This window comes from Mesitornis unicolor, unplaced genomic scaffold, assembly GCF_000695765.1.
Source record: "Mesitornis unicolor isolate BGI_N332 unplaced genomic scaffold, ASM69576v1 scaffold42590, whole genome shotgun sequence".
NCBI lineage: Eukaryota > Metazoa > Chordata > Aves > Mesitornithiformes > Mesitornithidae > Mesitornis > Mesitornis unicolor.
The window spans coordinates 1-11,813 of record NW_010159685.1 but is presented as its reverse complement, the minus strand read 5'-3'; the positions used below and the strand labels follow the sequence as shown (position 1 = coordinate 11,813).

At 40.1% G+C, this 11,813-nt stretch overlaps 1 protein-coding gene across 1 annotated transcript in view; it reads left to right on the top strand.

Moving 5' to 3' along the window:
• INHBA (inhibin, beta A) overlaps window positions 1–10,851 on the top strand; it is a 15,346-nt gene extending 4,495 nt beyond the window's left edge. Inside the window, exon 3 of the mRNA XM_010187417.1 lies at window positions 9,801–10,851. Within this exon, the coding sequence (XP_010185719.1) occupies window positions 9,801–10,687 (887 nt within the window). The 3' untranslated portion in view covers window positions 10,688–10,851. The remainder of the gene's footprint in view (window positions 1–9,800) is intronic.
• The last annotated feature ends 962 nt before the right edge of the window (window positions 10,852–11,813 follow it).

Below are 11,813 nucleotides of genomic sequence, written 5' to 3'. Positions count from 1 at the left end.
TGATTTCCAACTGTACAAGAAGCCCTTGCCTTTGGAGTCCTTGTCAATATACACATTATCAGTTCTTTCAGTATGAAAGCTCAGGCTTTTCAGTTTTACCATTCCCTCCTCTTCACAGAGCAGGCAGAAGGTGTCAATGCCAGTGGTCATTAGAAGCAGGGGTAGCTTAATGTTAGTTCAGAAATGAGTTTTTAAAAGCAAGGAAATCTATAAGCTCTCTATGAGTCAGATTCCCCACCTGGTTTTCAGAAGCTAGCTCTGAGCACAGTGAAACACATGTGCCATGAGCAGTGATTTCTCTTCACTGTCTGAGTCCAGATCACTTGTAAACACATTATTGTCTCTTCTGAGCTCTGACACAAAGGAATTTGGAATTTGATATATGCCTACTCAGTATGACACCCTCCAACAGCAGCTCCTGAAGCCATTGGCTCTTGGGGTCATGTGAGCAGTGAAAATAGTGCCATTGCCCACATACTGGCCAATAGTCCAGCCACCGATCCCCCCCACCAAAAACTACCTGACATGAACACATCACTTAATTTGATTTACACAGTGCTGTCCTACCACTGCTAGCCAAAGTAATTTAAGAAGACTTATGCTATGGAGTTGCACATCGGAAGGGCAGGGCTATCTGCTGTGTTCCCATGCCTTTTTTTCCCTGATGCTGTTTTCCACCTTCATGCTAAGCCCATCCTGGAAGCCAAGGCAGGAAGGCTGCTCTGGGCCTTTTTCCCATACCTACTAAGGCTATTTGGGAGGAGGGAGAGAATTACCAACCTAGAAACTGAACTCTAGGGTTTGGGCTCATAATGGAAATGATAACTCCACTCTGAGGAGTAACTTCAGACTGCTAAAATACATTTTTAATCTATAGCCATTCATGGTCTCTTGCTAACATCAGTGCATCTACCACACTTTACAGGTGGAATGCTGCAACAGCTTAAGAAAACTCTACCTCGGACCTCTTCCACACTTGCACTAGCAGTATTGCGTGTCAAATTTGAAAGCAGTATTATTTTTACTGTTGAGGAATGTGAGGCAAAAAGAAGGCAAGTGACATATCATATAGGAAGTATGACTTAAAAAGACAGGAATAGAACATATCCACATGGACAGTTCGCACTTTTCACTCTGTGGGAACTGGGAAGAGTATGCATAAGTTTAAAACACTAAGCAGGAGAATAAATTTGTTCCTCTCACAGCCAGGTTAATGTTCTTGCTGCTTTTAATGTGAAACTTCCTGTGTCTCGAAAGAGGGCAATAGGAAATCAATGAAAATGAATGGAAACATCTCACATTGTATCAAGTAAAGGTCTATGGAAAGAGAAATAAGACTTTAGGGGTCTTTGTTCCTTTGGGTATGACTTGACATAAACCAGCCATTCCCTCTACCTTTCAGAAGCTACATTTACTACTTGCCTTCATAAAAAGCAGTATTTCCATCTTTCATCAGACGTATCCTCAGACATACAATGAAACTGAGTGAATGAACAAACAGTGCCCTGTGCACATGGCTCTGGCTTGAGACTGCTATTTTCTAAAATAGACCAAAATTCAAACAAGCACAGGCTCCAGACAATTAGAGGGGAAACTAAATGCAGTGAACTTGTCTGAAGCACAGGTGTAGTTATGTCCAGGAAACCAGCAAAATAGTAGGCAGGTAGTTTTCACAGCTAACAATTCCAGGCAAACCTTTGCAAAACTAATGACCGTGAGTATTGGGCAAAAGTTTACAAATGCACCCCACTGTCCTTGTCCTTACAAGTAAAACACGAAAATTATTTTCTGCTTGCATATCAAACTAAGATTACTAACCTTGATTAGTTCTGCTATGAGGGTAGCTGTGTCAGAGCTCTGTGGGTTACTTCAAGGACTTAAAAATAGACTTTTGAGGAGAGAGGTCATATAATTTTGTGACAAGCAAATCCAACAGGTTCTATAACTGAGATACCCAATGCTCATAAAATATGGTTAGTAACTCTTTCATTATTTCAAGTAGATAGCTTATTAGGCAGACCTGGGATTTTGCCAAGTGAATTTGATCCTGGCAACTAAACTACCAATGAAATGGCTTGCTAACATCAGCCCCTGAGAAGATGATAGGAGTTATTGGATTGAAATACTGAAATCCAAAGGCTTATTGTTAAGAGAACTGTCAGGGAAAAAAGGAGAGGTCTGGCAGCTGTTTAGACCACTTGTACCTTTTTGTATCGTTTCATACTGACATCAAGGTGAACTGACTTGATCATGTGATGCCTACTTTCATGTGCAGATACACGTGTGTATACACTCACACATTTTCCTAGGAAGATACCTAATCCTCCACAGCCAGGCTGACAGTTCAGGAGGAAAAAAAAAGGATGGGTTGCTGATGCCTCTTTAGATAATTTCATCAATTTTTGTTTTGAAAGCGACGGTATTTAATGGTGCAGATATCCGTGCTGAATAAAAAAATGGCCACGAGAGGGCACACTCCAAAGGCTTTTTGCTCCACGGCAAAGCAATCTTCTGCAAGCTCTTATTTTATCTAATTGGATCCTGAATCCGAGAGATCGTTATGCTTATCTGTAGCTTCTCTGTGTGGAGCTCTTGTTTCTCTCTTCTAGTTTATTTAAAAGGCAGAGATTTCCTGAAGTGGAAGACTGCAAGTAAAATAGTGCAGGAAGGAAAGTCAAAAGGGAAAAAGCTAAACTGATGGAAGCTAGAAGTCCTGGAAATCTTCAGAGATCAGAAATTATAATTATTGTTTCTTACAAGATACTGAGATATGTGACCATGAATCATCAACTGAACTGATTTTCTCACATCTTTTTTTACTGCAGTCTTCCTGGCTTTTAGAAAAAAAAGACTATATCCCCTTGATTTTTTTTTCTTGGCCTATCATATCAAGGATTTCTAGTTTAGCAAAGGAAAGTAAGTTACTTCCAGAAGAATAAAGTCATTCTGCATGAATCTGTTTCATTGTAACAAAAGATGATCATTCAGGGAGGCTGCCTGGTTTGAGAACAAATTGAGAAAGCGCAGATGAATCTGAGAAGGTGGGAACCAGTTTAGAAAAAGATACCTGCAAGAGAGAGACAGAGAGAGAAATTCTGTATGTGTCCATCTGTGTGTGTAGTCATCCATACAGTTTTGCATGGAAATGCAGTTGGGAATATCAGAATATGCATTTGCCTGTATGTGTGTACAAGCACATGTATGCCCGTATGTACAAGCATGAGAAGGCAGACATTCTTTTAAATATATATATGTGTGTGTGTATATATATATACACACATACACACACACACACACACATACATGCACCACTGTAATACAAATACGCTCCTGCAGATAAGTATGTGCATTCATGTGTTCTTCTGTGTGCAGGATGTATCTACATTGCATAGGCATAAATGATTTGTGCTGAGGAGTTCTTATATCTAGATATATCTATATGGGTATGAAAAGGCAATCTATCACACTTAATACAACAGAGCTTTGCAAGGTTGATTTAGGATTGAAATGTAGTCTACTGGAAGCAATTGGAGTTTTGCTGTTCATTTCAGTGGACTCAGGATTTGGGCCTTAGTGCATAGAAATGAAATATTTTAATGAAAACAGACTGAGAGCTTCTGATCCACTTAGTTTTAGAATTTACAACAAATTACTACAAGTATGTACAAAAAAATACTTTTATGAAAGGCAAAGACTTGGTATTGTTTTTACCTTGAAGTATGTTATTGGTGCAAATGACCCTAAACTGCGCTTGAGCTATTTTAGACGTAAATGCAATAATCAAATAACGAAAAACTTAACAAAACAAACACCTTTTTTGTTTCTAAATATATAAAGCTATGTGGGGGAAGGGCTTTCAGTTTGGAAAGAACTCTAGGCTGTGGATGTAAAGTGCTTCCCTTCTAACAGAATAGCAGAGGAGAGTCAAGGTTCACCAGAATTGAATAATTTCACATTCTGAATGACCTTGTCAATGACCCTTTGGGTTAACTTTTCAAGAAAAGGCATTCAAATAAGGTTGCTGTTGCTTTTCTCCCCATGAACGCTTGGGGAATAGTTATTTTTCCTGATTTTCTTTTTTGGTTTATTTTTTTCTTACAACAAAAATCTCATTTTGCTGACAGCAAAGGACATGTGAACATAAAGATAAAGTGTTTGTTATTTGTGTCATAATTGCTTCTCCCTTTGCAAGAGGCAACAGTCAGGCAGTCAGGGAGTAGGAAAGAAAGTAGAAAAACCTGGATGACCAGTTGCATACGAGGGGTGATGAATAGTTAGAATAAATTGTTTGTCAGTGATCCACAGGCTGAAATGCATTCACAGAAATGGCCACTGTCTAATCGCAGTAATAACACATTTGTAACAATCAGCCTGCCTAGGGGATAATTACCAGACGATAACAGTGCTAAATTCACTGAATAAATTCTATGCTGTGAACAATTAATCTAGTGGTCACTCATTAGTAAACATATTGAGCAATTATCTCTCAATAACCATGCTCTTCACTCTCTTTAGAGAAACCTTTCTAGTAACCTATTTTTTTCTGTCTCCTGGGGAACGGAAATGAGAAGTGAGGAGAAGGATGCTTTTGAATGTAATTACAGATCGGCACGCAGTACAAATTCCCCCAAATCTAAACATAGGCAGTAGTAAAGTTAGCAACTAAAAAAGGGGGGAAAAAAAGCTTGCTTTTTACAGATAAACAGTTCACTTACAGTATAATGTAAAAACGGTTCAAAATTAAGCAGCAGTGAAGCATGGAAATTTAAAGTAACAGCACCTTCTTACACTGTGAGCATTTTTCAAAGGAAATTTTAAACCACGACATAAGTCACATTATAATGTCAAAAAGGATAATAATTTTTATTATTAAAAAACCAGCCTTAATAATTTAACAACATATGGTTAAAAAAAAAGAAGTAATTTTAAGTATCTTAGCATTTTGTTCAAAACCGATCCTCTTAATTGTATAGCTTAGACCTTACCTAGTATATGTACATAGTTTGAACTAACAGGGCTCAATCTTGAATCACGCTGCAAATTCCAAATAAATGAGCTTCAACTGCATAATTAAGGCCAGTGATACTGAAGGAAGGATCCTTAGCCTCCAAGGAAAAGCACACTGGAGCCACAGGCTCCTGCCATGAGCCACCACAACTTACCCCACACAAAGCTCCCCCTGCCAGTCACCCTGTGCCTCGGCCTGCAAGGGCTCTGCTGATCCCTCCATGCCCTCCTGCACTGTGCCCGTCACCAAGTGCCACTGAGGAACAGGTACCAACCACAGAGCCCCGGGTGTGAGCCCTGAAGAGCCCTTCCAGAGGTGGAGAGGAGGGTACCTGTGCAGTCATCCATCTGCTTGCATGTTCATGTTTCTCTCCTAAAAAGGTGTGCAAGCATCACTGAAGAGAAAAACAGATACGAGCAAACTCTCATATTATATGTACTGATGCTACACTTTCTTTCCATTCAGTAGCTCCTTCCATTAAACCTTTTACCATATATGCACTGCTTCTTAGGACTTGTATTTTTAACCATTAACAGCATTTGCCAGTGTCACCCACATTGCTAGACTGCTCCCTCGGCACCGCAGCCTTCTTCCTGGAAGGGACTTTGCTCAGCAGTAAAGCAGAGAGGTGGCCTTTCCAAGGCTTTGGGAAGGGGAGATGAGGAAAAGCAATCAAAGGGGGCCCAAAGTAATCACTCATCTCCTTTTTCAGCTGCTTTCTGCTGTGATAAAAATCCAGGCTGTTACCACTGCTGTTTATAGGAGCATGGGATTGATTAAGGCATTACCACAGTTGGGCTGTGGGTCCTTCCACAGGAGTCAGGCAGGAGGAGCAGGATGATTAGAAATGGAAAAAGACCCTCACAAATCAGCTGTGGCTGATGAAAAGGAAGGACAAGAGGATAAACAAAGTGTAATTATGGAAGTGATACCATTCCCAACTTTCAGGAAGGTTTTCTTTTTACTTTTGATTAGATGAACAGCGCATATTTCCAAAGCTTTGAACCTGCTCATCATCTCAGACCAAAAAGGAAAGACTGATAAATCCCTAAGCAATATTTGGAGAAAATTAAATACAGTGATTTTTAATTTTTTTTTTGTCTCTGGACACTTGAAGAATTTATTTTATTGTAGCAGCAAACCTTTTGGAAATAAAAACACTGTTATAAAGTGAATGTGTAACCACAGTAAGCCAGATCCAGAGATCTCAATTCAGTTTTAGCACAGGCCAAACTCTGATTTCAAGCTTGTCAAAGCATAATGACCTTGTGAAGACTGCAGGATTCATACCATTTGTGCTGTGTGATCATAACAAACTAGTTGTGAATGTGGAGAGAGTTCAGAAAAGCTTTGTTTTTTCCCAATGTGAAAGCATGCTTTTTATCTCCAACTTTGCAGCATTCCCTGTCTCCTTCTAAAAAGATCTGTGAAAGGAAAAGATGTTTTTAATCGCTATAAAACCTTTTATTAGCTATGCAGGTTTGAGGACCCAGGATTTTGTGTCATTGAGAATTATTAGGCTCATATATGCTTCCTGCATATTTTTTCTTTAGATTCTGAATCAACTATTCATGCATAAAAATGTAGCTAACTACATCCAGAGAGGCTGTTACTGTAGCTAACAACCTACAGGGAAGCTGCTATCCCTGTATAAGGCCATGTTGTATGCTACCTTGCTCACGCTCATTTACCTCAAGTGAAGAAAAAGCAAGTACTTGGGTACTTTCTAATGTTTTTAGCAATGTGGAAGAAATTAAACTGTCACACATACAGGAGCATATGAAAAACTAATTATGAGAGTTCTTGAGGTCCCCTTTCTTTCACGAAATATCTGTCTAAAAGAGTGGTTGTATTGCTACACTTCTGGCCATTGCATAAGGTAATATGGATATTTACTGTAGGAGATATGTCAAATTGTAACTATTTTCAACTCCCGCTAACACAAAAATAACAGAATGTGGAATAACATGCATTAGCACTTAACAGTGTTATGTTATTCTGTAATGCAGGGTTGTCTGTGTTTTCTGATCAGGTGGGCCATACAGCTACCCCCCCTTCTTGAGCCAGGTCCACACATCCCAGCTGCTTTGTTCAAAGCATGTGACTAGGCCAGTTTGCCATGCTCATGTCCAGCACAGCTGATTTGCTCATGCAAAGGATCCCTCCTAGCCCCAGAACTGTTGTCTGCACCCCACTTGGTATCTCAGGAACACAGAATACATTCTGCACTTCCCAGCAATATATACTTATTCCCTTTACCTGTCTGTGACCTGTGGGGAAAGAGAGCAGCTGGGAAGAGACTGCTGATGCAAGAATAATTTCTGCATCTTGTTCTAAACCATAATTTTTCCTCCAAGGTTTCTTTGGGTAAGGACAGCAAGCAGAAGGGGTTGGATGGAGAGTCTTGGAGGCAGCAACTCACTTCTACTAGGTCACCTGCCTTAAGGTTCCTCTGAAGCCCAGGTATCCCTCAGAAAGGATTTATCAGGACTATGCCAAGGAAAGGGATAAGCTAAAGTTAGAAGCTTGCTTTGGAAGAGAGACTTGGGGGGAATAAAGCCACAGGCTGGATGTATGGTCCTCGCAGGCCTTAGAAGTATCTGTTCCTGTAAAGAACACTCTTTAAACATCCCTACGTACAAGGCAACTGGTGTCTTGGACCAGACTTCCTTGGGACTAGAGGAATGTATATCTCCTTATGCTCTGAGACCTGGGCAGAGGTGGGATTAAAGCCTATTACCTGCTCTCTGCTCCAACACAGCTGGCGGTTTTACCATATTTTAATTTCAAGAGTGGAAAAGTGGTGTTAGCTGGTAAAAGCTGACTAATGAACTTTCAGTCATTATTGAAAGAATCTTATTTTAAAAATGATAGAAAGGCAGTATCTCCACCATGCCTCATAGTACTGGTCAGCTTGCTTTGTCCTTTCTACAAACCAGTTCCTTTTCTAAGGCACAGTCCCACTGGATCATGTACCTCCCTGGGAAATTAATGTAATTAACTTACTTTGGAGACTTTCATTAGCAAAGTCTGTGAGAATCAGTTAACACAAACCGTGTGTTTCCCTATCTCAGTGACAGTTAAATTCTACAATTTCACACTCCCGCTTAGAGGCAAAACAAAACCAAAATGTTGTGCCCATTGGCCACTATAATTCAGAAATGTCTGTCTCTTTGGCCTGGGAATGCCACCAGAGAAAGTTCAATGTGTCAGTGCTAGGACTCCAACAGAAGGAAAGCCACAGGTAGCTCAAAGGGCAGCACAACCTGCTTACAGACTTTATCAGAAACTCTTGAATTTGCAAGTGAATATGAGATAGATGTCTCTCGTAAGTTTGCCCCAGTTCTGTCTCACCTGAGAATGGGGGAGCACAGAGGTGGTCAGGGAGCCGGTACTAATGGAGTTCAGTGGCAAAGGGAAGCAAAGAGGAAAGCCTTGCTGCCATAAGAGCCATTTTTCCTGTATGCATTCAGCCACTTCAATTTTGATCAATACTTGCCCTTTTTTAGAGTGCAATATTCTGGTTCTCTGACAAGCAGAACCATTGCACAGAGAATCAAGTCAACAACTGTGGGTAGCTCAAGAATAATACCAATGACAAACTGATAATTATGAATACTGTTTCTGTCTCATGAATGTCAGATATCTGTGCATTTCAAATCTGTGACCCTAGTCCATCCTGGCCCCCATGTGGAGAAAGAACATAAGATGCCAACATGGCTTTTCCTTTTGTCAAGAAAATTGAAAAGTACCTCTCTCAAGAAAAAATAATACCACCATCAGGCTAATTCAAGAAAAAATAATACCACCATCAGGCTAATTCATTCTCTTTTAACTTTTTTCATGCTTTAGTGATCAAATCATTACACGGCCCTCATTAGTCATTCCAACTTCTGCCAGGGATATGAGCTCTGTATCAGAGAAACACCCCCTCACCATCATAATCATCATCATGACATCTCAGCAAGTTGATACAATTATGCCAGAGAACCATCCCCATAATTATACAGTTCTTTAGCTAATTTCTCAGTGTATTCACCATTCCTATAGTCACAGTGAGTACAGTGGGTTAAATTAAGAACAGGATCTACAGCTAACATCTCACAGGATGAAGAGTCTGCCTGCTGCAATTCTGCAATTCTTTACAATATAAATCTGCAAACCTCTCAAAGCTGTGGCTAATATTTTAGTAGCTCTTTGTTTTTAAAACAGTTGACATTTACAACTCAATTTAAGATGCATATGAAAAATGACATTTTACAGAGGGACAAAGGGCAGACCTTGTTCCCTCATAATTTCCAAAGCATTGCCAAAGAATTGGCAGGGCTGGAACTCTCTCCCTAACTATAGCTATTAGGTGTAGTTTTGTATGCATATGGTGCATATAGTCATGGACTATTGTCAGAAAAGTATTTTTGACTTTCAGCTACCAGTGATCACAAAGACAGTTTAGACAAATGAACTCTTAGCAGCTACTGATGCTTATTTGTTATGAGATGCTTTACATAAATGACTGTGTCATTATTACAGCAAAATGCTTTGGTTAAAATATAATACTAGAAAACAACATGCAAAGAAATACTTTTCTAAAGACAAAACTTTCACATAAGACAAACTGAGGAGGGTATGAGGTGAAGGAAGGTTAGAACAGAAGAATCATAAAAATTTAAAGACCCAAGTAGGAAACCTCAGGAACTTCATGTCTGTGGTGACAGTAGCAGAATTCTCTTTCACAGAATGCAAGTAGACATATTAACAAGTTCTTCCTGTCTATTTCCATTTACCAAATCAGGCACAGCCAAGAAAATGTTGCACTTTGAGATTTCCAAGGAGGGCAGCGAATTATCAGTGGTGGAACATGCTGAAGTCTGGCTCTTCTTGAAGGTCTCCAAGGCCAACCGGAGCAGGACAAAAGTCACCATTCGCCTGTTTCAGCAGCCGCGGCAGCCAAAAGGCAACTCTGAAGGAGCAGAAGATACTGAGGACGGGGGTCTGAAAGGTGAAAAGAGTGAGACTTTGATTTCGGAAAAGGCAGTGGACACCCGTAAGAGCACTTGGCATATCTTTCCTGTCTCCAGCAGTGTTCAGAGGCTCCTGGACCAAAGCAAGAGCTCTTTGGATGTGCGGATTGCCTGTGACCTGTGCCAAGAGACTGGAGCCAGCCTGGTGCTACTCGGCAAGAAGAAGAAAAAGGAGGATGATGGGGAAGGCAAAGACAAGGAAGCCAGAGAATTCACGGGAGAAGAGGAGAAGGAGCAATCACATCGGCCCTTTCTGGTGATGCTTGCCCGGCACTCAGAGGACCGCCAGCACAGGCGGCGGAGACGAGGCCTGGAGTGTGATGGCAAAGTCAACATCTGCTGCAAGAAGCAGTTCTTCGTCAGCTTCAAGGACATAGGATGGAGTGACTGGATCATTGCACCTACAGGTTATCACGCCAACTACTGCGAAGGAGAGTGCCCCAGCCATATAGCAGGCACATCTGGTTCATCATTATCTTTCCACTCCACTGTCATCAACCATTACCGCATGCGGGGCCATAGCCCCTTTGCCAACCTCAAGTCATGTTGTGTGCCCACCAAGCTCCGGCCCATGTCCATGCTCTACTATGACGATGGCCAGAACATCATTAAGAAAGACATACAGAATATGATTGTGGAGGAATGTGGTTGTTCATAGATGCAGGTGTACGCAACACCCTTCTCTTTAATTTGAGAAGAAAATGTATCAAAAGCCCAAGAAGAGGAAAGATTGGACATGGCATAACCTTTTTTTTTAATGAAACAATCATCAGAATTAAAAGCAAAAACAAAGAGAGAGAAAAGAAGAAAAAAAAACCAAAACTCTACAGAGGATCAGAAAAGACTTCAGCTATAAAAAGGAAGAAAGCTCCATGAACCCAGGCTTGAATGAAATACATCTGAATGGCGGTATGGGTTGGGGATTTCCCCTTCCTTTCAGTATGCTCCTTATCTTATTACTTAGTATATTAAACATTAGTTATTACTAGAGGAGTTACATTCCCTCCCTTAGCTACCCATCAGTTCAAGCCATGGTAGCAGCTCATCTAACCTGCAGTAATTTGGGCTAAGTCCAAAATGTCATTGAAATTCCTTGAAAAGCCATGTGTATGAACACTACATTCACTGGCACTTTCCCCACAGATGTACCAAGGAACTGAGTAGGTGTGTAGTGTTTGTGTGTATATATACACGGCTATGTGTTTATACACATATCTCTATACATGCAGACACTATACACATACATATACTTAACATTGGTAAAGGAACAATATGGTGCAGGTGTATACACCCTTCATCTTCTGCACTACATTTACAATTAAAAAAAAGGAGAAAAGAAAAATGAAGAAAAAACAGACTAAGAAAAAGAACAAATGAAAGAATAAAAGTTAAATTTTGTAAAGGTGCTTACAACATTAGAACTATGCAACCTAGTTGGTTTGAAACTGTTTACCTGCAGGAGAAAGAAAAAAAAAAGAGAAAGACTTTTTTTTAAATGGAAGTAACTTGTTTTAAAAAAAATTCTTCAGTGAGAGATACTTGAAAGGAATATGTTTGTCCAGTTACTGGAGCCAAACATTTCTATATTTTGTAAAAAAAAAAAAAAAAAAATTAATCGTTTACTATTTGCACTACAATGGTGTCTGACCTGTCTAATCCTTATTTAACAAGTATTTGCAAGGGAGGGTGGTTGGGTGTGGGAGGGGTTGAGAGCTACACTTAATGTGAGCTATACAAGAACTGCTACAGCACACAAAATAGCTATTTTTATTATTATTATTATT